This window comes from Rhinoraja longicauda, chromosome 42 (assembly GCF_053455715.1).
Source record: "Rhinoraja longicauda isolate Sanriku21f chromosome 42, sRhiLon1.1, whole genome shotgun sequence".
NCBI classification, from domain to species: domain Eukaryota; kingdom Metazoa; phylum Chordata; class Chondrichthyes; order Rajiformes; family Arhynchobatidae; genus Rhinoraja; species Rhinoraja longicauda.
The window spans coordinates 6,252,526-6,279,235 of NC_135994.1; the positions used below are offsets into that span (position 1 = coordinate 6,252,526).

The 26,710-nt window shown below is 44.4% G+C and overlaps 1 protein-coding gene across 2 annotated transcripts in view; it reads left to right on the plus strand.

Annotated features, from left to right (window-relative positions):
* Window positions 1–26,710, plus strand: part of os9 (OS9 endoplasmic reticulum lectin) — a 66,687-nt gene that overhangs the window by 20,112 nt on the left and 19,865 nt on the right. For both annotated transcript variants that reach the window (XM_078431374.1, XM_078431375.1), the window contains exons 2-10: window positions 8,285–8,461; window positions 10,754–10,817; window positions 12,395–12,471; window positions 16,703–16,801; window positions 18,617–18,818; window positions 20,770–20,940; window positions 22,244–22,362; window positions 25,732–25,792; window positions 26,204–26,289. In XM_078431374.1, the coding sequence (XP_078287500.1) occupies window positions 8,285–8,461; window positions 10,754–10,817; window positions 12,395–12,471; window positions 16,703–16,801; window positions 18,617–18,818; window positions 20,770–20,940; window positions 22,244–22,362; window positions 25,732–25,792; window positions 26,204–26,289 (1,056 nt within the window). The remainder of the gene's footprint in view (window positions 1–8,284; window positions 8,462–10,753; window positions 10,818–12,394; window positions 12,472–16,702; window positions 16,802–18,616; window positions 18,819–20,769; window positions 20,941–22,243; window positions 22,363–25,731; window positions 25,793–26,203; window positions 26,290–26,710) is intronic.

Here is a 26,710-nt window from a genome sequence, read left to right on the forward strand (position 1 = left end):
TAATTGTCAATGTAAAGTTGCTGATGAAAGTATAGAATCTAAAGGGAAATATGCCTTGCTTTATTTCCACACCCTTTTTTAGATATATAGAACATCCACTGCTATAATTCCCGCGCATTGATATTAGCCATTGTGGCGGCTCCCAACGGTCGGGCCATACGACTACCGAACCCCTCGGCACGGGAATGGACCAGTCCAGGAGGGCAGCCCTTAGCTACGGGGATAGGGGACGGGATTTTAGGCGCGATCTCTCTCTGGCAGACTCGACTGGTCTAGAGAACACCACGATTAAATCCCTCCCGAAATACCTGGCACCTCGCCTTAATTTCGGGCTTTGCGACGCGCCACATTGGTGACCCCGACGCTCCATTGCAGTCATAATGGAGCTCCAATGCCACTCCAGGAGATCGGTTTACCCCGCAGGCGTTTCAACCACCTGCACGTGGACATTGTGGGCCCTCTCACGCCGTCCCGGGGCATCACACACCTCCTCACGGTGGTGGACCGCTTCACGCGGTGGCCGGAGGCCATACCGCTGACCGACACAGCTGCATGCGCTCTTGTGTTGGCCGCGCACTGGATTGCTCGCTTTGGGGTGCCGGTGGCCATTTCTTCGGACCAGGGGCCACAGTTCACCTCTGAGCTCTGAGCTGTGGGCGGCCATGGCTCACCTGTTGAGCGTGCGGCTGCACCACACCACGGCCTATCACCCGCAGGCAAACGGCCTGGTGGAGAGGTTCCACCGGCAGCTGAAGGCGCGACTCTCCGGCCCGGACTGGTTGGACGCACTACCATGGGTCTTGCTGGGCATCCGGACTGTGCCTAAGCAGGACCTGGCCTCATCTTCAGCGGAGCTCGTGTACGGGTCGCCGCTCACGGTGCCCGGGGAGTTTGTGCCCTCGTTGCCGGGGCAAGAGGAAACGCCCTCATCCACCCTACAGCGCCTTCGAGAGCGAGTTGGCAAGCTCGCACCGGTGCTGACATCCCGCCATGGGACATTCCGCCCTTACGTGCCATCGGTTCTCCGGGACTGTGCCTATGTGTTCCTGCGCCGTGACGCCCACCGGACGCCGCTCCAGAGGCCAAATGAGGGCCCGTACCGGGTGCTGGAGCACGGGCAGACAACCTTTGTCTTGGACATGGGGGGCCGGCCAGAGGCCGTGTCAATTGACCGCTTAAAGCCGGCGCACTTGGACATTGACCAACCGGTGCGGGTTGCTCGGCCGCGAGGTCGCCCCCCTTTGCGGCTCCCTGCACCCTTGTGACTACGCAGGCCCCTCTGTCGGCCGATTTACGAAAGCGGTCCCGTCGGGTTGTGCGACCGACAGTGCGTTTCGTGCCTCCGGTTCTGGGGGGGGGGGGGTCCTGGGGTGGCTCCCAAGGGTCAGGCCATACCACTACCGAACCCCTCAGCACGGAATGGACCAGTCCAGGGGGGCAGCCCTTAGCTACGGGGATAAAGGACAGGATTTTAGGCGCGATCTCTCTCTGGCAGACTCGACTGGTCTAGTGAACAGCCACGAAGTAAATTCCTCCCGAAATACGTGGCTCCTCGCCTTTATTTCGGGCTTTTCGACGCGCCACACCATCATGGTAAAACAGCATTCCACATCATGTGCACTGTCATTTTAATCCCTGTGCAATGTTGTACACGGCTCACCGGCAGTCTCTGTCTTTTTTTTGATTTTTGTCTATTGTCATCGTTTAATGTACGTTTTGTTCTATTTTTAACTCTGTATATGTGGGGGGTGGTGGGGGGGGTGGGGGAAACCTTTTTTCTAATCTCCTCAACGGAGATGCGACCTTTACCGTGTCGTGTCTCTGTTCGCGCTACGGCCTAACACCGTGGAGTCGGCGGCCTCCAGCTGGGATCGACCTTGAAGACTCCGGTCGCAGGGCCTGGACTTACCATCTCGGAGGCTTCGGCCGTGGGCCCTGCAGACCGCAACATCGGGAGTTCGCAGGTCCCTGGCTGGCGACCGGCTTTCAGGAGCTCCAGCCGTAGCAGCTTCGACCGCCCCGGAGCGCGATGTACGATCGACCCGCCCGCAGGCCCTTCATCGCCCTGCGTGGCCTGGCCGCGGCACTTTCCATCGCCCGGTGGGGGCTCAGGACCTTCATCGGCCTGCTCGGCTCGGCCCTGGGACTTTCCATCGCCCGGTGGGGGCTTCAAAAGTTGGGAGCCTCGATCGCCTCGTGGCGCCACGAGAGAAGAATGAGGAGATAATGACTTTTCTTTGCCTTCCATCACAGTGAGGGTGTGCCTGGAGCAATCACTGTGATGGCTGTTTGTGTTCAAATTGTATCTGTGTGTCCTGTGCTTTATGTTGTCTACTGCCGGACCCTGACGTGAGAGGACGCTGGCGCTGTTTGTTCGCCGCTTCTCCGTCAGGATAGTTTGTCTGTTTGTTTTTATGTTATGACTGTTTTTGTAAAGCGCTTTGAGCATCTGGTAAAGCGCTATATAAAATAAATGCTTATTATTATTATTATTATTATTATTCAATACTGACATTGGTAGTTATTTTTAATTTGTATGTAATCCTCCCATGTATAATCTTGACAATGCAATAGCAGATGGTGCCCAACCCAGGCGACTCTGTGACTGTACGCTAGTCATAGAAATGGACCTGCATTCACTCCACTTTTACATCTCTTATCCCCCAAACGTTTCTTTACCTATAATCCCTTTATCGTGTATCTCTGTACATTGTGAATGGCTCGATTGTATTGTCTTTCCGCTGACTGGTTAGCACACCACAAAAGCTTTTCACTGTACCTCAGTACACGTGATAATAAACTAACCTAAACTTGTTAGTTTAGCCAGTGTCTGTGGAACTGTCAGGGCGGTCTTTCTCTTTCAGTGACATTTTCTTGCATTTAACAACAAAAGAAATAAAAGCAGGAAAGGCCATGTGGTCTTTCAAGCCTGCTTTGCCACTCCTCATGATCTTGCTGACCCTGTGCCTTGTCCACTCCTTTGCCCATTCCTCATGTACTCTAATTTAGTCCGCAATGCAGTGTATTAACTTAACAGTACAACTAAATAGTAACTTCATGTGGAAGGTCAACATGGAGCCTTGGTGGGAAAAGAGGAGGTAGAAAAAAAGGCAGAGGTGGCATGGGAAAAGGAACTGGTATTTGTCAAAATGGAAGGAGAGCACACTGGAGGGGATAGTACCTTCTAAATGCTGAGGTGGACAGGGTAAAGGAAAGATGCATCTTGCGATGGTATCATGCTGGACGTGTTGGATATGGTCCAGGATGATGCATTGCATCAGGAAGGTTGGTGGATTGGAAAATCATTCTGGTCCCAGAACCAGGCTTGAGAACAAAAGTGTGGAAACTGTTGGAGTGAATGTACAATTAAACATAAGGGGCAGCATATTGGAAACACTGGTTTTGAAGGTGCCATCATCTGAACAGTTGCGATGGAGACTGAGAAACTGGGAGTGTAGGAAAGGGGAAAGGTAGGAGATGGACCGTGTGAAATTGGCACATTGGGGCAGCTGGTAGAGCTGCTGCCTCATGGCGCCAAAGATCCTGACCTCGGCTGCTTTCTGCGTGTGGAGTTTGCACATTCTTCCTGTGACTGCGTGAATTCCTCCCACATCCCAAAGACGTGGGTTTGTAGGTTAATTGGACTCTGTAAATGTTGAGGAGCAGATAAGTATGTGGGATAACATAGAACTAGTGTGAACGTGGTCAGTGTGGGCCAAATGTCCCGATTTCCATGCTGGGTCTTTAAATCAATGAATCAGTTGAGATGGTAAAGGTAGAAAAGACTAATGGAAACCCACTCGGAGATGGGCATTTCTGCTGGTGGTAGATGAAATGCTTTTACGTTCTCTGAAAGTGCATGCTTGAATTTTCTGTGTCATCTTGGAGGGTAAAAAAATAATATCTGCCCAGTATACTTTGAAGTCTACAAATAGATTTGCATTCTGTCAGCTGTTTAATAATCTCTGTGGTGTGGCAAGTCTGGAGGTCCTCTGTTAATAGGCAAAGCACTGGTAGTACCATTGTGCTTTGTACATGCGGCTGTTAGTGTTTCCTCCTGGGTAACGCTGAGGTAAAGCTGACAGGGTTAAATGCTTTAAATACATAATAGATGCATGAGGGGATACAGGACTATCTTTTGTAGCTTCGTAATTCTTCATTAGCAGGCTTTCTCTAGTGGGGAAGTGCTAGACAAACCCAGACTGCTGGGCTTGGGCTACTGTATATTGGAACCAGGACTAATGCCTTTCGAAATCTGTCCTTCCTGTTTTTCCTTTGATGTACCTGGCTATGTAAGAGAGTCAATCTTAGTTACCGGGAAGATGTTAACGAACTACAGCATTTTGGGACCATGATTAATGCCTCAAGGAATGTGTCTTTTTGATCTTTACAGTATAAAACATCTGGTCCAGTCTTTGTTCTGGGGAGTGGTGGCTCGGGACAGTCAAGTGCTGGTGGCATACTTGATTGATGTACATCCCGACACTCCTGCTGGCTGATCAACCAGTAAAGCTTGTGTTGGTTTACCTAACCCATTGTGTGTTGTCTGTTTTAAGAAGAAGCAAACTTTAACAAAGCCAGTTGCTTTACTGTGGTGCCAATCAATTTCAAAATATTCAAATCTGAGCTGGCACTGATGTTGCAGGAAGGATGGAGCCCACAATGGTCCATTATTGGCTGTGGAAGAGGTGATACGAAGTAATATGATCAGTGAAACTAGCAGGATGACTAGGGTGGGGGAGGGACGGAGAGAGAGAGAGAGAGGAAATATAAGAGTCACTTGAAATTAAAAAAATCAATATTCATACTAGGTTGTAAGCTGCCCAAGCAAAATATGAGGCCACAGCCAACAATTGACCATTGTGGGTTCCACCTTTCCTGGACCTTCGGTGCCACCTCTGATTTGTTCTGTACTTTTTCATACGTCTAGTTTCCCTCCTCCCCTGACCCTCAGTCTGAAGAACGGTCTCAAACTGAAATGTCACCTATTCCTTTTCTCCAGAGATGCTGCCTGACATGCTGAGTTACTCCAGCATTTTGTGTCTATCTTGAACATATTCAAATCTCTACGCTGCCAACAGGGAAACAAGCTGTCAATTTATCTCTATGCAAATATTGGCCTGGGTTTGTTTGTCAGCCTGCTTCATGTTCATAAGTCATGGGAGCAGAATTAGGCCATTCGGCCCATCAAGGCTACTCCATTCAATCATGGCTGACCTATCTTTCCCCCTCAACCCCATTCTCCTGCCTTCTCCCCATAACATTTGACATCCGTACTAATCAAGAATCTGCCAATCTCTGCCGTAAAAATATCCAATGACTTGACTTCCGCAGCCGTCAGTGGCAATGAATTCCGCAGAGACTGTTCCCTCTGTAACTCCCTGGTCCACTCGTCCCTTCCTACCCAAACCACCCCATTCCCGGGCACTTTCCCCTACAACCGCAGGAGATGCAACACCTGTCCCTTTAACCTCCCCCCTCAACTCCATCCAAGGACCCAAACAGTCTTTCCAGGTGAGACAGAGGTTCACCTGCACCTCCTCCAACCTCATTTACTGCATCCGCTGCTCTAGATGTCAACTTCTTTACATCGGCGAAACCAAACGCAGGCTCGGCGATCGTTTCGCTCAACACCTTCGCTCAGTCCGCCTTAACCAACCTGATCTCCCGGTGGCTGAGCACTTCAACTACCCCTCCCACTCCGAATCTGACCTTTCTGTCATGGGCCTCCTCCAGTGCCATAGTGAAGACCACCAGAAATTGGAGGAACAGCACATCATATTTTGCTTGGGCAGCTTGTAGCCCAGCGGTATGGTATGAACATTGACCTCCAACTTTAGATAGTTCCTCTGTCCCTCTCTTCCCCTCCCCCTTCCCAGTTCTCCCTCTAACTTCTTGTCTCCACCTATATCGTTCCTTTGACCCGCCCCCCCTGACATCAGTCTGAAGAAGGGTCTCGACCCGAAACGTCACCCATTCCTTCTCTCCTGAGATGCTGCCTGACCTGCTGAGTTACTCCAGCATTTTGTGAATAAATACCCCCGATTTGTACCAGCATCTGCAGTTATTTTCTTACACTCCCTGGCTAAAGATATGCAGTGCAATCAAAATCTAATTGCATGAATTGCCTGTGTGTAGGAAGTGAGATAATATAGATCTAGTGTGAACGGGTGCTCAATGGTTAGCATAGATGGAGTGCTGAAGAGCCTGTTTCCATTCTGTATCGTTACACTGAACTAATAAACATTACAAGTTGACAATGGGAGCACATCGCAACTAATATTCAAAAGCCTGTGGATGGTTTAAAGGCCTTTTGGGCACAAAATCCCAGACACTCAAAATATATTTATTTAATGCCACTTGAGGGATGTCTCCTTGAATATACAAATGGTCTAAATATTGATTGACGGAACAAATATGCCTTTCACTAAAGGATAAGTAGCAGGAAGATCACTATAATCTTTTCCCTGATCTCATCCCAAGAGTTTCAATGTGATCCAATTAACATAACCGTTTGTGTAAAAAGGAACTGCAGATGCCGGTTTAAACCGAAGACAGACACGAAAAGCTGGAGTAACTCAGCGCGTTAGGGAGCATCTCAGGAGAGAAGGAACGGGCGATGTTTCGGGTCGAGACCTTTCCTCAGACTCTTCCACTGACACTTGTATGAAAATACTTTATTAAACACTAACATGCAACTATACTTTAAGAGCATTAAAACCAGTCATTTGGCGTGGGGCATCCTGGGTTTGCAACATTATAAACCAAGCAGGAGAAAACAATAAAAGCGTCTTTGAGCACTTGGAAAAGCGCTATATAAAATAAATGTTTATTATTATTATTATTATTATTATTATGTCTGAAGAAGGGTCTCGACCCGAAACGTCACCCATTCCTTCTCTACTGAGATGCTGCCTGACCTGCTGAGTTACTCCAGCATTTTGTGAATAAATACCTTCGATTTGTACCAGCATCTGCAGTTATTTTCTTACACTACCTGGTTTAAACCGAAGACAGACACAAAAAGCTGAAGTAACTCAGCGGGTCAGGCAGCATCGCTGGAGAGAAGGAATGGGTGACGTTTCGGGTCGAGACCCTTCTTCAGACTTAACCATTTCTTGTTTTCTCCTGCTTGGTTTATAATGTTGCAAACCCAGGATGCCCCACGCCAAATGACTGGTTTTAATGCCCTTAAAGTATCGTTGCATGTTGGTGTTTAATAAAGTATCTTCATACAAGTGTCAGTGGAAGAGATTGTCGTAACAGCTTCCAAAGGATATCTCATAAGTGATCTCCGTTAGAATACCCCCAAGGCTGAGAACTGTGTAATGCGAATCTTCGTGGTGTACTAATGGGCACATCACTCCCAATGTAGGGATGTTTTCCAAAGCTTAGTTCGTGGTGAATTGGCTGCTGTATGCCAAGGCATAAATAGCTGTGTGTAATTTTATGAAATACTTGCTGTCATGTCAGAACTATTTCATTAATACAGTTCACTGCAGGCGTTTATCTAACACTTATGAGCATAGTGCTGTAAATTACAGACAACCTCTTGGAAACACGCAGTGTGAAATTACTGTACTTCTGCAGTAAGCAGATGTCCTTTTAACATGCTTATTTTTCATCCTTTTTATTTGAAACAACTGAATGTGCAAGAATTCCACTCTTAAAAATAGTCCTTCCCTGCTTCAATGTGACATTCCCTGTCAGCCCATCTGGTTCGGCTTTAATTTGTGGGGCTAGTTTTGTGCTGTAGAATTATACTCTCGACTAAATCGACTAATGCTGCTCACGGTGGCACAGCGGTAGAGTTGCTGCCTTACAGCGAATGCAGCGCCGGAGACCCGGGTTCCATCCCGACTACGGGTGCTGTACTGTACGGAGTTTGTACGTTCTCCCCGTGAACTGCGTGGGTTTTCTCCGAGATCTTCGGTTTCCTCCCACACTCAAGACGTACAGGTTTGTAGGTTAATTGGCTTGGTAAATGTAAAAATTGTCCCCAGTGGGTGTAGGATAGTGTTAAGTGCTGGTCGGCACGGACCAGGTGGGCCGAAGAGCCTGTTTCCGTGCTAAATCTCTAAACTAAACTAATTTAAAAAAAATATATATCAATAGTTATTTTGTGCAAGGTTCGCGGTTATTAAAGGAATTTTCATTGTGAACTGAATTAGATCCCAGGCTTCTGTTAAAAGGATTGCATGATTATCTGTGTCATTCTCAATAAATGGCATCATTTCAAGCTGCAACTGCTATCTAACTTTAATGTCTTTTTTTCTTTTGACAGTCAAAATCAGATGATATTGTAATAGTTTCTTCGAAATACAAGCAGATGTATGAGTGCAGGCTGCCGGCTCAAGCCATGAAGTTTCAACAGGATTCTGAAGATGAAGAACAGTCTTATACAGGGCTAGACATTTCTGAACTGTTGAAGCCAATGCAGGCAGCATCTTGCCTTGTAAAGGTGAAGTTATTGTTGTGAAGGAATTAAGCTGAATACCTGTGTTTTGAAGTGTTCTCTTAGACCCAATCTTTGTTTAATGAAAAGTAAAATAATTACCAGTCATTTCTGTTGCCTCCTGTTCCACATCACCTCTATACCAATCCCCCCATAACAAAAATATGAAGTGTGAATGTTCTATACTGGAAAATCAGAATGGACATGAACATTTTTGAAATGTTCCGAAAGATGCCGTCCCTCCCCGAACCATCATTGAGTTTCCCGCCCCCTAGGGCATTTATTGTCCTACTTCCAAATGCACCATAGAAAGCATATTGTCAGGGTGCATTACAGCCTGGTTTGGGAACAGATCTCAACAGCAAGAAATTGTAGAGAGTTGTAGATGTCGCTCAATGCATCGCACAGACTAGACTTCCCATCTACACTTCATGCTGCCTTGGGAAATCAGCCAACATAATAAAAAGACTCTGCTGATCCTTGCCCCTCCTCCAGTCACCAGCTGTGGCCGTCAACTCATCTGGACTCCAGGCCAAGGGGCCTCCTCGCTGCCAGCTCCAACACCATGCGGTCTGAATGGCCTGGGCCCACCTGCTCCCCTTCTCCAACAGGGAAACTCTGTGATGGCACCACTGCAGCAGCCCCCCCCACCACCGGGACCCCCTTCGATGCGGCAGCCTATCTACCGAGTTACAGCTGTGGGGTCTTCAATAATGATAATATCTTGTAACGTTGATATTTTCATGTAGTTGTTACACTGGTCCTTCCTTACTCTAGCTTTTGAAGATTGCAGTGACCTATTAGAGATTGAAAAGATCAATTATTATTAATTCCTTGCGTTTAATTTAGTTTGGTGATGCAGCGTGGAAACAAGCCATTCAGTCCACTGAGTCCACTCTGACCATCGATGAACTGTTCACATTAGTTGTGTTGTCCCACTTTCTCGCCCACTCCCTGCGCACTAGAAGTTTACAGAGGCCAATTAACTTACAGACCTGCATGGTCTCGGGATGTGGGAGGAAACCGGAGCACCTGGAGGACACCCACGTGGTCACAGGGAGAATGCGCAAACAGGATGACCTTGGCCTCTGGAGCTGTGAGGCAGCAGCTCTACCAGCTTTCTGGCAAGATCGGAATTTAATGCCAATCCCTAATTGCCCTTTAATAGATGCTAGTTGACCTGAACTGCAATCACTATGGGGAAGATACTTCCATGGGTAGATAGTTCAAGGATTTAGTCGAATGACTTAGACGAAGGGATTAAAAGTACCATTAGCAAATTTGCAGATGATACTAAGCCTGGGGGTAGTGTGAATTGTGAGGAAGATGCAATAAGGCTGCAGGGTGACTTGGACAGGTTGTGTGAGTGGGCGGATACATGGCAGATGCAGTTTAATGTAGATAAGTGTGAGGTTATTCACTTTGGAAGTAAGAATAGAAAGGCAGATTATTATCTGAATGGTGTCAAGTTAGGAGGAGGGGGAGTTCAACGAGATCTGGGTGTCCTAGTGCATCAGTCAATGAAAGGAAGCATGCAGGTACAGCAGGCAGTGAAGAAAGCCAATGGAATGTTGGCCTTCGTAACAAGAGGAGTTGAGTATAGGAGCAAAGAGGTCCTTCTACAGTTGTACCGGGCCCTGGTGAGACCGCACCTGGAGTACTGTGTGCAGTTTTGGTCTCCAAATTTGAGGAAGGATATTCTTGCTATGGAGGGCGTGCAGCGTAGGTTCACTAGGTTAATTCCCGGAATGGCGGGACTGTCGTATGTTGAAAGGCTGGAGCGATTGGGCTTGTATACACTGGAATTTAGAAGGATGAGAGGGGATCTTATTGAAACATATAAGATAATTAGGGGATTGGACACATTAGAGGCAGGAAACATGTTCCCAATGTTGGGGGAGTCCAGAACAAGGGGCCACAGTTTAAGAATAAGGGGTAGGCCATTTAGAACGGAGATGAGGAAGAACTTTTTCAGTCAGAGAGTGGTGAAGGTGTGGAATTCTCTGCCTCAGAAGGCAGTGGAGGCCAGTTCGTTGGATGTTTTCAAGAGAGAGCTGGATAGAGCTCTTAAGGATAGCGGAGTGAGGGGGTATGGGGAGAAGGCAGGAACGGGGTACTGATTGAGAGTGATCAGCCATGATCGCATTGAATGGCGGTGCTGGCTCGAAGGGCTGAATGGCCTACTCCTGCACCTATTGTCTATTGTCTATTGTCTATAGTCCCAACAATGCTGAGAAGCAGTTGTGTTTTTCCCTGTCGGAGTGATGTTGACGTTTTTATCTTTCTATTTCCTTGCAGGTCAAGGAATGGTGGACTTACGAATTTTGCTACGGGCAGTATATCAAGCAGTATCACACAGAAGGTAAATACAGAAGCTCGTATTGATAGCCAAATTTTGGATCTTTTTTAAATTGTTTTTTTCTGAAATTTGTGCTTTGTCAACAAAGTCAGCACTTATTGCCATCCCAAATTGAGAAGTTGATGGTGAACTGCAGCATTGAACCTCTATGGTCCTCCTAACTGTTTCAGTAGATTATTTTTACATTTGTGTCTTTTCTCACATTCTCTCCCGTGATTTTTTTTAACTGCGTTGACATGGGATGGGGGCAGAAGGCCAGGATTGGGCTCTGACATTCAGGCAACATCCTGGGATTTCAGATCATTCTTTCCATGTTAGGCCATTCCACAACATTTTTTTTCCCTTTCTCTATTTTCACCCCTCAAGCACCAAACCTGTTTCTACTGCGGTTTTCAAATTTGAGTCTAGCCCGAGTCTTAAGACCGACCTTTTTGACGTACACCAGAAATGAGTTACTGGGAATTAAATGTTTTCAATTCTCAGTCACAGAAGCTAAACTAATCCTAATCTAACGTTTAAGCAGTTATTATTTGTATCAAAATAAGAAGCACCAGAATCTGTGTAAAGTTTATGTGCACTGACGAGATCTACAGAAATAACTGCTGTAAAAACAAGGCAAAAACGTGTTTTTATTGACAAACATTCTGCACTCTTCAAACTTTGAGTGTGCAGTGTTAATAGAAATTAGTTTCGAAGTGTCTTTTCAAAGCTGGAAAGTTGAGCTGTACAAATAAACTAATGATATAAATTGTGGTATTTGGCGCCAAGAGATTCTTGGCAACTCGTTTTTGACTCTTAGTACTTGTGCAATCCCACCCCAACCCAATTCTTTCCCCATCCTGCCCCCCACTGAAGTTGCACCCATCTACAGTAGGAAGGGTAAGTATGACAGCACAATTCTGCTCTAATTCTGTGAAGTAATTCCCAAGGCACACAGGCTTGTTATATTGCAAAGCTAAAAATACTTGTGATACAAGACTGACTCTTTAAAAACTATTTGCCTATTCGTATTGTGCGTCCGAATGTTTGCTAGAGCTCTTGAGTAGAATAGTCAAATGCAGTTTGTCGTCTTTTTAACTCTTAAAACTCGGCATTATACATCAAGGCTGCTGCTGTGCAGTTTAGCTAATGAAACAAAATTCAGAGTGCTGGCAATCGGGCAAAGCACTACATCTGCAGTGTTGCTCACGACACATTTACGACTAGATTTCTGGCCAAAATTCTTCCCATGTATTTGGGGAAATCTCTGCATGGGCCAGGAATGTTTAAAAACTGTGATGCTGATCTCCTAACAGGCACATTGTTCAGAGGTGAGAACAAAATGGTGATTGGAGGCAAAGCATAGATGTAACAAGTGACTAGAAAAGGACCAGCCTCTGAAAGGTAGTTTCCATGCTGCAGAAGTCATGTTGTATAACAGCAACTGCTTTGTGTTAAAGCACTGCTGAAAGAATTGAAGTTGCCTACATTGCCAGCTTCAGGATCAATGCCGTGTTTGTCTAACACTGCATAAAGTTCTCATTTGTAACTCTACTTTCAAGATGGAGTTTGCATTTTAGCTGTAATTTTCTTGTGTTCAGATTCTGAAGTTAAAGGAGATGTGATGTATCTTGGGTTTTATGAATCTGAATTTAACTGGAACAATGAAACTGCAAAGGTAAGGATAAATTCAAATCATAGGTAGGCTCGTCTGGTGTCATTCTATTGGTGGCAGTAGATCAAAGTTTTAAATGATGTTATTTGGACTTGCTCAAGCCAAATTGCTTTGACTACTAACCTTATAAAGGTTATGAGTGACTAATTCTACCCATTTTTATTCTTTGAGTTTTGTTTATAAATCAATTTTTATTTGCTCTGAACACTTATTGTTGACCATAAGATTTTTCAATGGGATGCCAACTTTGTTGGTTGTTCTTCCCTTTAGAGTTGGAAATTCATGTGTTCGAGCCCCATGCAAGGCTTGAGCATGTAATCTGGGCTGACATTTCAGGACTGAACAGAGGGAATGGTGCACTATTGGAGCACCATTGGAAAAATATGTGAAACAGGGGCCACTTCTGCCAGGAAGTGTTCTGGAGTCCTGACCCATATTCATCTCGTAACCAAAGTAATTAAAACAAATGATCTGGTCATTTATCTTATCGCAGTTTGTGGGACATTGAGGTTTGTGGGAACTTGCTGTGCGCAAATCGGTTGCTACTTTTTATTTTGCATTACAATAATGACTGCAAATCAAAAGTACTTCATTGCTGTGAGATGTCATGAATGGCGCTATATAAATAAAAGTTCTTTCCTGCTCGTAATGGTTGTCTATCATGATTATTGCTTTCTGAATTATGCGCAAATATCTATCTCTAGTATCCTTGCATGAATACAAATGTTGTCCTGTTATCATTTGCTTTGAAGCCCTGGAAGTACATAGCACAATAAGGTAAGATCACAGGATGTGCCAATTTGTAGCACCCTATAATTGTGTAGGTATTAACTTGTTTGTTTGTGGACGCGGGGTGTGAATGGTGTATTTTTTTTAACTCTGTAACAAAAATGTCTGGAGTCAAATAATAAGCTAGTCTACTAGTCTCCAAAGATGTTGTCTTCTTTCCACCCATTCCTCAATGGGTGCTTTTGTTCATAGAAACATAAAAAATAGGTGCAGGAGTAGGCCATTCGGCCCTTCGAGCCTGCACCGCCATTCAATAAGATCATAGCTGATCATCCAGCTCAGTAACCTGTACCTGCCTTCTCTCCATACCCCCGATCCCTTTAGCCACAAGGGCCACATCTAACTCCCTCTTAAATATAGCCAATGAACTGGCCTCAACTACCTTCTGTGGCAGAGAATTCCACAGACTCACCACTCTCTGTGTGAAGAAATGTTTTCTCATCTCGGTCCTAAAAGACTTCCCCCTTATCCTTAAGCTGTGACCCCTGGTTCTGGACTTCCCCAACATCGGGACAATCTTCCCACATCTAGCCTCTCCAACCCCTTAAGAATTTTATATGTTTCAATAAGATGCCCCCTCAGTCTCCTAAATTCCAGCGAGTATAAGCCTAGTCTATCCAGTCTTTCTTCATATGAAAGTCCTTCCATCCCAGAGATCAATCTGGTAAACCTTCTCTGTACTCCCTCTAAGGCTAGAATGTCTTTCCTCAGATTAGGAGACCAAAACTGTACACAATACTCCAGGTGCGGTCTCACCAAGGCCCTGTACAACTGCAGCAGAACCTCCCTGTTCCTATACTCAAATCCTCTTGCTATGAATGCTAACATACCATTCGCTTTCTTTACTGCCTGCTGCACCTGCACGCTTACTTTCAATGACTGGTGCACCATGACACCCAGGTCACGTTGCATCTCCCCTTTTCCTAATTGGCCACCATTCAGGTAATACTCTGCTTTCCTGTTCTTGCCGCCAAAGTGGATGACCTCACATTTATCCACATTATATTGCATCTGCCATGCATTTGCCCACTCTTCTAATCTATCCAAGTCACTCTGCAGCCTCCTAGCATCCTCCTCGCAGCTAACACTGCCACCCAGCTTCGTGTCATCCGCAAACTTAGAGATATTGCATTCAATTCCCTCGTCCAAATCATTAATATATATTGTAAATAACTGGGGTCCCAGCACTGAGCCTTGCGGTACCCCACTAGTCACTGCCTGCCATTCCGAAAAAGACCCGTTTATTCCTACTCTTTGCTTCCTGTCCGCCAACCAATTCTCTATTCACCTCAACACTGAACCCCCAATACCGTGTGCTTTAAGTTTGTACCCCAATCTCCTATGCGGGACCTTGTTGAAGGCCTTCTGAAAGTCCAGATATAACACATCGACTGGTTCTCCCTTATCCACTCTACTAGTTACATCCTCGAAAAATTCTATAAGATTCGTCAGGCATGATTTGCCTTTCATAAATCCACGCTGACTTTGTCCGATGATTTCACCACTTTCCAAATGTGATGCTATCACATCTTTAATAACTGACTCTAGCATTTTCCCCACTACCGATGTTAGGCTAACTGGTCTATAATTCCTCGTTTTCTCTCCCTCCCTTTTTAAAAAGTGGGGTTACATTAGCTACCCTCCAATCCTCAGGAACTACTCCAGAATCTAAAGAGTTTTGAAAAATTATCACTAATGCATCCACTATTTCTGAGGCTATTTCCTTAAGCACTCTGGGATGCAGCCTATCTGGCCCTGGGGATTTATCGGCCTTTAATCCATTTAATTTACCTAACACCACTTCCCGACTAACCTGGATTACCCTCAGTTCCTCCATCTCGTTAGACCACCGGTCCCCCGCTATTTCCGGCAGATTGTTTATGTCTTCCCTAGTGAAGACAGAACCAAAGTAGTTGTTCAATTGGTCTGCCATCTCCTTGTTCCCTATGATCAATTCACCTGTTTCCGACTGCAAGGGACCTACATTTGTCTTAACTAGTCTTTTTCTCTTCACATATCTATAAAAGCTTTTGCAGTCAGTTTTTAATGTTCCATGCCAGTTTTCTCTTATAATCTATTTTCCCTTTCCTAATTAAGCCCTTTGTTCTCCTCTGCTGGACTCTGAATTTCTCCCAGTCCTCTGGTATGATACTTTTTCTGGCTAATTTATGTGCTTCATCTTTTGTTTTAATACTATCCTTGATTTCCCTTGTTAGCCACGGATGCACTACCTTTCCTGGTTTGTTCTTTTGCCAAACTGGGATGAACAATTGTTGTAGTTCATCCATGCAATCTTTAAATGCCTTCCATTGCATGTCCACCGTCAACCCTTTAAGTATAAATTGTCAGTCTATCTTGGACAATTCACGTCTCATACACTCAAAGTTACCTTTCTTTAAGTTCAGAACACTTGTTTCTGAATTGACTTTGTCACTCTCCATCCTAATGAAGAACTCCACCATATTGTGGTCACTTTTGCCCAAGGGGCCTCGCACAACAAAACTGCTAACCAACCCCTCCCTCATTACTCAATACCCAGTCTAGAATGGCCTGCTCTCTCGTTGGTTCCTCGACATGTTGGTTTAGAAAACCATCTCGCAAACATTCCAAGAAATCCTCTTCCTCAGCACCCCTGCCAATTTGGTTCACCCAATCTATATGTAGATTGAAGTCACCCATTATAACTGCTGCACCTTTAGTGCACGCATTTCTAATTTCCTGTTTGATGCCATCCCCAACCTCACTACTGCTGTTAGGTGGCCTGTACACAACTCCCACTAGCGTTTTCTGCCCCTTAGTGTTTCGCAGCTCTACCCATATCGATTCCACATCCTCCAAGCTAATGTCCTTCCTTTCCACTGCTTTAATCTCCTCTCTAACCAGCAACGCTACCCCACCTCTTTTTCCTTTGTCTATCCCGCCTTAATATAGAATATCCCTGGATGTTGAGCTCCCAGCCTTGGTCACCCTGGAGCCATGTCTCCATAATCCCAACTATATCATAATCATTAATAACTATCTCCACATTTAATTCATCCACCTTATTATGTATACTCCTTGCATTGAGACACAAAGCCTTCAGGCTTGTTTTTACAACACTCTTACCCCTTATACAATTATGTTGAAGTATGATCAGATAGCTTTCAAATGATATTCTAATAAAAAGAAACAATTCCCGGCTGAAAGAGATTGGGTGACTTGCCAAGACTGAAGAGCTTGGATGTTAAGTGATCAATTTAGCCAAGACATGAAGTATAGTTGGTGCCCATGGAATTGAGCCTAGTAAAAAGAGAAGGCTCTCTGTGCAGTTTGCCTCCAATGACTGCATGGTTAATTTAATTGTTTGCTGATTATGAGTACAATGGATTAAATTATAAAACTAATACAAATAATTTGCAGTTATAAAGTCTTGCATATCTTTTTTGAAAATCCCTTTTATTTACAGGCTTCAAAACAGCACAAATTGAAGAGGTATCATAGTCAGACTTACGTGAATGGATCCAAGTGTGACCTTAATGAAAAACCAAGAGAGGCTGAAGTGAGAGTAAGTTTACCTTAGAAGCTGGTTTAAGAAAAAAAATAACCCTGTTGTACTTGTGTTCAGAGTCAAAGGATAAAATTCTGCTTGGTTTGAATCCCAAATCAGCTTTATTTGGATGTATTTTACAATACAATACAATATATCTTTATTGTCATTGTACAGGGGTACAACGAGATTGGGAATGCGCCTCCCATACGATGCAATAATTTATTTAATTTAAACAACAGCAACCCAACAAAACAAATTGTAACAGTTTTAAGACAGAATAAAGTGCAAGTAGATCTGTGCCGGATCACTGTGCGATGTGACCATCCGGCTCAGCAGGACCGGTTCATAGCAGCTATGGCCCTGGGGATGAAGCTGTTCCTGAGTCTGGAGGTGCGGGCGTAGAAGGCCTTGTATCGTCTGCCCGATGGAAGGAGTTCGAACAGACTGTTGCAGGGGTGTGAAGAGTCTTTGTGGATGCTGGTGGCTTTTCTGAAGCATTGTGTGTTGTAGATGCCCTCCAAGTCTGGTAGCTGTGTTCCGATGGTCCTCTGAGCTCTATGGACTACCCGCTGAAGAGCTTTCCTTTCTGCCTCCGTGCAGCTGAGGTACCACACAGGGATGCCATGCGTTAGGATGCTCTCTATGGTGCAGCGGTAGAATGTCGTCAGCAGCTGTTGGGGTAGACCAGACTTTTTCAGTGTTCTCAGGTAGAACAGTCGTTGCTGTGCCTTCTTGATCAGCGCAGCAGTGTTATTGGACCATGTTAGGTCCTCCGAAATGTGAGTGCCCAGAAACTTGAAGCTAGACACTCTCTCCACACTGTCCCCGTTGATAGAGATCGGGGCGTATTCCCCGTTATGTGACCTACGGAAGTTGATGATCAGCTCCTTGGTCTTGGTGGTATTTAGGGACAGGTTGTTATCAGTCCGCCAGGTTCTGCACCTCCGCTCTGTATTTTGTTTCATCACCGTTGGTGATCAGCCCGATCACCGTTGTGTTACTTTGGTATTACTTTCGAGTGGTTTTTTAACATATCATTGCCATTTAATGGTGTATGAGAGTGGTACTTGGAGCACTTAACCTCTTTAAATGCAGGACTTTTTAGTCGTCGTTATTCTGGGTCACTATTTGGGGTCTGCTCAAGCATTGAGGGAAAAGTGTATGAAAGTGAGGGCACCATCAGATCAGAGTAGGTATAAGAAGCAAACACTGGAGGAACTCAAAGTCAAGCAGCATATGTGGAAAGAGAAACCACAGCATCAATGGAAAGAGACCTGAATCTTTCAACTGGTTTCTCTTTCCATTGATGCTGCGTGATTAAATTCTATCTTTTGTTTCTGATTCTAGCATTTGTTCCCTTGAGTAAGTACAACAGGAGAGAAATGACTGCCACGGCAGCCTACCTTGACTTGAACCCAAGAATGAAATGTTACCCTATGTTGTCAATGTAGGATGTATATACATTTAAAAAATCTTTAACCACTACAATGCTAAACGACCAGCCTGAATGTAAATCCTACCAGAGCAAATTGAGAAATAAAAGACAATAAATCCAGGTGATTTTTACACTGGCATCTGGTGAATAGCCATTGAATTCTGTATTGTTATAAAAATCCAACTAGTTCCTAAATATCCAAAAGTCTCGGGGGCTGCTGTTTGGGCACGTCCCCCTGGTGTTTGGAGAAGCTGAAATGGTGAGTTGCTTCAAAGGAGGGAGTATTGGTGATGTTTGCTTGGTGGGTAAATATACTGTTCAACTGATATTGATTTTACTAATGACTAATTTCTCTGTGCTAACTAAGTTCTCTTGTTTTATTGTATTTTTAATAGTTTATGTGCGAAGAAGGATCGGGAGATTTCATAGCTCGAGTGGATGAGCCTCAGTCGTGCAATTATGTGCTAACAATACACACCACTCGTATCTGCCAACACCCTTACTTGCGCCCCACCATTGTTTCCAAGCCTCATCCAATTAAATGCCAGCCTGCTCTCAGCCCAGAGCAGTATGTTGAATATGTCAAAGCCCAAGTCTGTGAGTAATGACAATTTAATACCTTCCATCCACCCAAGGTGGATTAGCTCATGCACACAAGTTGACTTTTACAATGTTACATCTTGCACTAAATGTTGTTGTCTTTAGCTTTTATCTGTGCACTGTGGACAGCTTGATTGTATTCATGTACAGTCTTTGACTGGATCGCATGCAAGCAAAAGCTTTTCATTGCACCTCGATACATGTGACGATAATAATCTAAACTAAACATTGTTATCTTAAGGTTTTATATTGTTTTGTTATGAAGTGTGCTTTCAATGGCTGCCTTTCTGTTAGGACGTTTAGTGCCAGTTTTGGCCACTTTGTCTCGGCGGAGGTTGCAGTGGGTTCGGGCTCTATTCTCATGTTGAGAAGACCGAGATCTGACCTCATTGAAACATACAGAATTCTTAGAGGGCTTGATAGGTAGATAGAGATAAAGATATCTTGAATCTTGAATCTAGAGAGAGGATGTTCTCCCAGGCGAAAGAGTTTAGAAATAAGGGTCACACCATGTGGTAAGCCACTTAGAATTGATAGCGTAGGAAAATGGTATTGAGATAGGTGAAAACATAGAGTAATCATGGAATTTATGGATGGGCATGGGCATGAGGATTGAAGAATTGATTGTTCACCACCTCCGATCACAATTGTTATAATTGGGCATGTCAGCCTCACTTGGATGTTGAACTTTTTCTTTAATATATAATTTACCTATCTTAATCTTTCAAGTTTTTGGTCTTTGATGGGAACAGTTAACTGGTATTGCAAGCTTAGAATGGGGAAAAAAACCAAATTAAAATATTCCCTCTTTAACAAAAATAATTGGCAAAGCAGAATCCTCAAAATCCCACAGTGTGATAGTGAGAGCTTTTTTTAATTAACATTAAATAATTGAACTGCACACTTGCATTCCCCCCCAGGCTCCTGAACTCTGAATTCTTGTCCATCCCTGAGGAGATGGTTTTTAAACCCTGGTACTGGGCAGACACATGGTATTCATTGTTCTGTTGTAGGTGCAGAGGTGCCTCTCCCTGACAACACTATCAAACACTTTGTACTTTACTACAAAGATAGGCACAAAATCCTGGAGTAACTCAGCAGGTCATGCAGCATCTCGAAAGAAGGAATGGGTGATGTTTCGGGTCGAGGCCCTTCTTCAGACACTTTACTATTTTACCACTTTGTACGTTGCTACTTTCCCCTCAAATGTTTTCTGCACTGTAGTACCGCGGGCAATTTGCCATCTCTTCTGTGGTCTTTATTCTCATCTGCGCAGGCAGCAAGCGCCTTGTACCTTTTAGAGAAAAGTCAGGAGTGGAGGCTCCTGCACTGCGTCCAGCTTGCAATTGAATCAACCTGACCAATGACCATGACTTAACCCAAGCTCCTGTCCCAGTAACTTGCCCCTTCCTGAAGCTTAACGATGTCTACACCTTGGGCTCTAGTTCCTTAAGGAAGAGAAGCTTATTTCAGGTGCTCTTTGTGGGATTGTACTGGCCTCCATCAACTCCCCACATACTGTTCCACCTGTTTTACTGTCTGTCTCATACCTTGTTTTAGTTTTAATTCACTTAATTATTCTTTATAGTTTATTTAAAACAAATAGATCATCTTTCTTAACTTAAATAAATATCATATTTTAACTCCCACCTTAGTTTGAAATGACTGGCTTGGTTAAAAGAAGGTAACGTTCTCCATCAGCATTTAAAGTACACTCGGACAGGTACATGGATAGGAACGGTTTAGTGGAATATGTGTACAAATTGGACTAGTTTAGATGGGGCATCTTGGTTTGGCATGGACAAGTTGGGGCAAAGGACAAGTTTCTGTGCTGGATTACTCTGAAGGCCCAGCAGTCCTATCTTTGATGACAGTCTGGTTGTTGATGAAGATGATGCTTTTTCTTAAGGTTGCAAGTATTGACTCTTTCTCCTGGTGCCACCTTTAGCTGACACCAAGCGCAAAGTGGAAAAAATCTCAGAAGAATTGAAAACCTTGGATGAAATGCTTTTGAAAGACCAAAATACACAGAGCAAGGAAGAGGCCAGTCTAACTCAGGAACCTGGTAATCAACCTGAGGAGCTTCCAGTCAGCAACGAGAGTATACTTGAATTGGAAGGTATGTTAGAATCTGTCGCTGTACACAAGGCATTTATTCTGAAGGGCATTATTCGACTGAAATTCCAAAAAGTAGACTAAGATCCTCTTGCGTGTCAGAACTCTACAGACTTAAATGTAAACTAAATAAAACAAGGTTTCATAGGGGTAGCAGGCGAGAAACTAATGAGGACCTTTTAGCACTCTCCTTATCTCTTGGGTCTGTCTTTAATGTTTGTTTTCTTCACTATAAACAAGGGGGGCACGGTGGCACAGTGGTAGAGGTGCTGCCTTGCAGTGCCGGAGGCCCGGGTTCGATCCCGACTATGGGTACTGTCTGTACGGAATTTGTACGTTCTCCCCGTGACCATGTGGGTTTTCTCCGAGATCTTCGCTTTCCTCCCAGGCTCCTACACTGAGGTCTTGAGGCAGGGACCATTGCAACGTTTAAGAAACAATTAGACAGGTTCATGGATAGGACAGGTTTAGAGGGATATGGGACAAATGCAGGCAGGTGGGACTAGTGCAGTTGGGATGTGTTGGTCGATGTGGGCAAGTTGGGCCAAAGGGCCTGTTTCCATGCTCTGACTCCATCTATCTCCCTATTTTAAGGTGAGTGAAGAATGGGAGACAATTCTACGAGTAATGCAAGGATTCTCCCTTGTAATCACAACAGATGTGATATGTGCTGATCAACTAAACATTGCAGCCACCAACACTAATATTTAAGTTTTATACTGGCTGATTTAGAACTGCAATTTCAGTTTGTTGCAGCTGGCAGAAATGGGAGATTTGTTTCAGCTGTGTAGCAAATTCCAACCTTAAATCGTTTGAACTGATACATTTTAGTTTTAGAGATACAGCGCGGAAACAGGCCCTTCAGCCCACCGGGTCCGCACCGACCTGCGATCCCCGCACATTAACACTATCCTACACCCACTAGGGACAATTTTTACATTTACCAAGTCAATTAACCTACAAACCTGTCTTTGGGGTGTGGGAGGAAACCGAAGATCTTGGCACCAGGAGAAAGAGTCAATACTTGCAATACCAAGAGAAACCAAGCAGGTCACAGGGAGAACGTACAAACTCCGTACAGACAGCACCCGTAGTCGGAATCAAACCTGGGTCTCCGGCGCTGTAAGGCACCAACTCTACCGCTGCGCCACCGTGACTGATGTACTTTATTGTACATCAGAGAAATCTGAAATGGAAAATATGCATATGAACTTTCATACTCTTATCTATTACACACACTGCATACAGTTTAAAGAACAGCTCTGACAATGGACTAACAGTTGTAGGCTTGTTTGATTAACTCTCAGGAAGTGAAGCTTTAAATTCACCCGAGGCGATTGAGGAGGATAACTATGGTGAGGATTTCTGGAATACATTCAGCAAACCAGAGACTGTCGATCCCCTTTCAGAAGAAAAGCTGGAAGAGGTATTGTCAAGATTTTTATTTATTTTTTCCCATTGAACTGTTATGTTTGGAGAGAAGCAGATGATGTCATTGTCCAAAAACAGTACAAGTGAAATCAGTGAGTATGAAAGCTGATAAATTTCAGGAACCTGATTGACATCCTAGAGTTTTGAAAGAAGTGGATTTAGAGGCAGTGGATGCTTTGGTTGTCTTCCAAAGGTTCCTAGATTCTCGAGCAAAAAACAAGGTGCTGCAGGAACTCAATGGTATCGGGCAGCATCTGTGGAGGGAATGCATAGACAACATTTAGGGCTGGAACCCTTCTGTCCATTCCCTCCACAGATGTTGCCAGGCCCACTGAGTTCCTCTAATACCTTGTGTTTCCAGCATCTGCATTCTCCTGTGTCTCTGTCAACTATGGAATTGTTCCTGTTGATTGGATGATAGTGAATGTGATCAAGAAAGAAGGGAGTGATAACCAGGAGCTACTGATCTGTTAGGAAATGCTGGACTCTATAACGAAAGCTGGAACTGGAAAATAACATTAAATCCAGCCTACCAAGCAGCCTTGATCAACTGCAGTTTGCCTACTGCCACAACAGGTCCACAGCTGATGCCATCTCCCCGGGCCCTACACTTATTCTTGGAGCAAGTGGATAAGAAGGGCACCTACGTCAGACGCCTATTCATAGACTACAGCTCTGCTCTGAATACTATTATCCCAACCAAGCTCATCTCCAACTTGCAGTCAGCGCTCCCCTCTGCGACTGGATCGCTCACTCCTGATGAACAGACCACGATCAATGAGGATAAGTGACGCGTCATCCTCTGCGAGAATCCTCAACACTGGTGACCCGCAGGGATGTGTTCTCAGCCCCCTACTACACTCCTTGTACCCTCATGAATGTGCGGCCAAATACCAATCGCACTCCATTTACAAGTTTGCAGATGACACCACCATGGTCGGCTGGATATCAAATAATGACGAGATGGTGTGCAGGAAGGAGATTGAGGACCTCGTAACCTGGTGCTAAGACAACAACCTCCCCCTCAATGTCAGCAAGACAAATGAGATTGTGATTGACTTCAGGAAGCAAAGCAGTACATACACGCCGATCTAAATTGAAGATGCCGGAGTGTAGATGGTTGAAAGCTACAATAGACAATAGGTGCAGGAGGAGGCCATTCGGCCCTTCCAGCCAGCACCGCCATTCAATGTGATCATGGCTGATCATTCTCAATCAGTACCCCGTTCCTGCCTTCTCCCCATACCCCCTGACTCCGCTATCCTTAAGAGCTCTATCTAGCTCTCTCTTGCATGCATTCAGAGAATTGGCCTCCACTGCCTTCTGAGGCAGAGAATTCCACAGATTCACATCTCTCTGACTGAAAAAGTTTTTCCTCATCTCAGTTTTAAATGGCCTACCCCTTATTCTTAAACTGTGGCCCCTTGTTCTGGACTCCCCCAACATTGGGAGCATGTTTCCTGCCTCTAACGTGTCCAACCCCTTAATAATCTTATACGTTTCGATAAGATCTCCTCTCATCCTTCAAGTTCTTGGGAATAAACATCACCAGCAAACTGACTTCGAGTTTGGCCAAGAAAGCACACCTAAGGCACTACTTCCTTGGAAGGCTGGGGAAGTTCAGCATGTCCCCCCAACAACCCTCACAAACTTCTATCGATGTGCCATAGAACGCATGGTTTGGGAACAGCTCCATCCAAGACCGCAAGAAATTGCAGCGAGCCGTGGATGCAGCCCAGACCATCACTCAGAGCATCCTTTCCATTGACTGCATGTAGACGTCATGCTGCCTCAGCAAGGCCAGCAGCATAATCAAGGACCAGTCACTCCCTCTTCTCCCCTCGCCCATCAGGCAAGAGAGTCAAGAGTGTTTTATTGTCATATGTCCCAGATAGAACGATGAGATTCTTACTTGCTGCTGCACACCAGAAGTGTAATAATGCACGCCTCCAGATTCAGGGACAGTTTCTTCCCAGCTGCTATTAGGAACTGTCCTCTCATTAGCTCGAGTGTGGACCTGACCTCCCATCGACCTCATTGGAGACTTTTGAACTCTCTTTAATCTGACTTTATCTTTCATGTTGTACCCTTCATCCTTTATCTGTACACTGGATGGCTTCTTTGTAATCATGTATGGTCCTTTTGGCTGGATAACACACAACAAGCAGCTTTTCACTTTACCTCGATACACGTGACAATAAACTAAACCGAAATAAGATTGAACAGAGCCAATGTAGTTTTATGAAAGGCAAATCATATTTGATTAATCTGTTGGAGCTCTGAGGATGTGATGATCAAAGAAAGGTGGAGCCCACAATGGTCCATTGTTGGCTGTGGGCTCGGTGACATATCTTTCGATCACCGCCTATATCTCTTGTTACCCTCTCTCCCGACTCTGTCTGAAGAAAGGTCTCGACCCGAAACATCACCCATACCTTTTCTCCAGGGATGCTGCTTGACCCACTGACTTACTCCAGCTTTTTGTGTCTATCTTCAATTCAAACCATCATCTACAGTTCCTCCCTACAAAAAGTCACCAAGCTGTGTCGCAAGTGCTTCGCCACTGTACCAACCAACAAATAATGGATTTCATTCCTATTAAGTTGTGCATTGAAGACATTTTCCTTGGTGGTTCGGGTTGTTTAATTCAGCTGAGGTTAAACGTTATAGTTTTTAACAGCATCGTGTGTGTGTGTGTATGTGTGTGTGTTTTCTGCGTGTACTTGCATTGTTCGATATGTTAATAGATAAAGCCTCAAGGATTAGATGTGTGTTTACTAGCAGCCTAAGAAGTTGATCTACATGCGAGAGAGCATTTAAAAAGCCTTCAACGTCTTTTAAAAAAATATAATGTGTACAGATTTGAAATATCAATGTTGTTTATCTTCTCAAAAAACTCAAGTTCTTTACCTCGATATGGATGTTAGGGGTATTGTAAGTTGACAAGTGTATTTTTAGCTGGACCATTGTACAGCTCTTCAAGTGCGTGGAATCTGTCGTGAAGTTCACCTGGCTCTCTTCAAGCCTTTGTTTATTTGACTACTTGCAGTGCCTCAAATGAAAACTGGTGTTTACTTCAAATTTCCCTCTTTTAGACAATAGACAATAGGTGCAGGAGGAGGCCATTCGGCCCTTCGAGCCAGCACCGCCATTCAATGTGATCATGGCTGATCATTCTCAATCAGTACCCCGTTCCTGCCTTCTCCCCATACCCCATGTTAATGCATAAGTAGGTCATAGAAAAAACACCCGAAAATGAATTGTCCTTTTGACAAAACGTTGGGGATTCATGCTAATGGGGAAATGTACAAAACTCCTTTACTTGTGATTTGCAGTGATGATAAATGTCTTTTTTTTTTATTAGGCTGACTCTAAATTGAGCGAAACGGTTAAAACTGGGGAAGATGATCTTCTGGATGACCAAGGTAAAAAAAAAAAAGTTGATGACCGGGCAAAGCAGCCCATTCTAACTTCCCTTTCCCCAGCTGTAAGGCTGTTTCCATTTGTCCATGGCCAAATCTCAGATGACATTACAGTCCTTCAACTTTAGAAAGTAGTGCATTGCACCGTTTACTTCTGTGAATAAATATCTATACCTTTTACAAGATTTAGTTTTTACTATGTGGAGGTAAATAGGTAAATCCACCATCATAAAGTTTATTTATTCCATTTTAAAGTTTAGATATAAATGTTTTGGATGTAACATTTTTCTATTAGAATTTTTTTAGATTTAGATTTTAGATTTTCGTAATCTTTGCAAAGCTCACTCCTGGCTTTGTAATTATTTTCTCTGCACCCCTTCCTCTCCCACACTACTTGGCTCTCTTCTTTTTCAGGAAATCAAAAAATGCAGTTCAGAATAATACGGAATCCTGATGATCTTGCAAAATTAGTGCAAGAATTAAAAGACCAAACTGAAAAGGTAACTGAATATAATCCTGTCCATTCCATTCTGGGATAATTCTCAAACGTTGATCTTGAAACAAAGAAATGTCTACACTGTAATTTCACTCCTTTTTATGTTGGTGTGCTGCTTTGACCATTATAGTTTGCTTAACTGTCCCCTTTCACTGCTGCAATCACAGAACCAAATTACATGACCACAGAATGGTCACAGCAGGAAAGGACACCCTTCTGCCTGTTGAGTATGCACCACCTCTTTCTCAGAGCAATCCAGCTAGTCCCACTACCCTGGGATTCATGACCAGATCCACCTTCATTCTCAGCTCGGGTTTACATCTGCCTTGTTGCAGCCTTTACAACAACCGACTCCACCTGAATATGGATAGACAATAGACAATAGGTGCAGGAGTATGCCATTCGGCCCTTCGAGCCAGCACCAC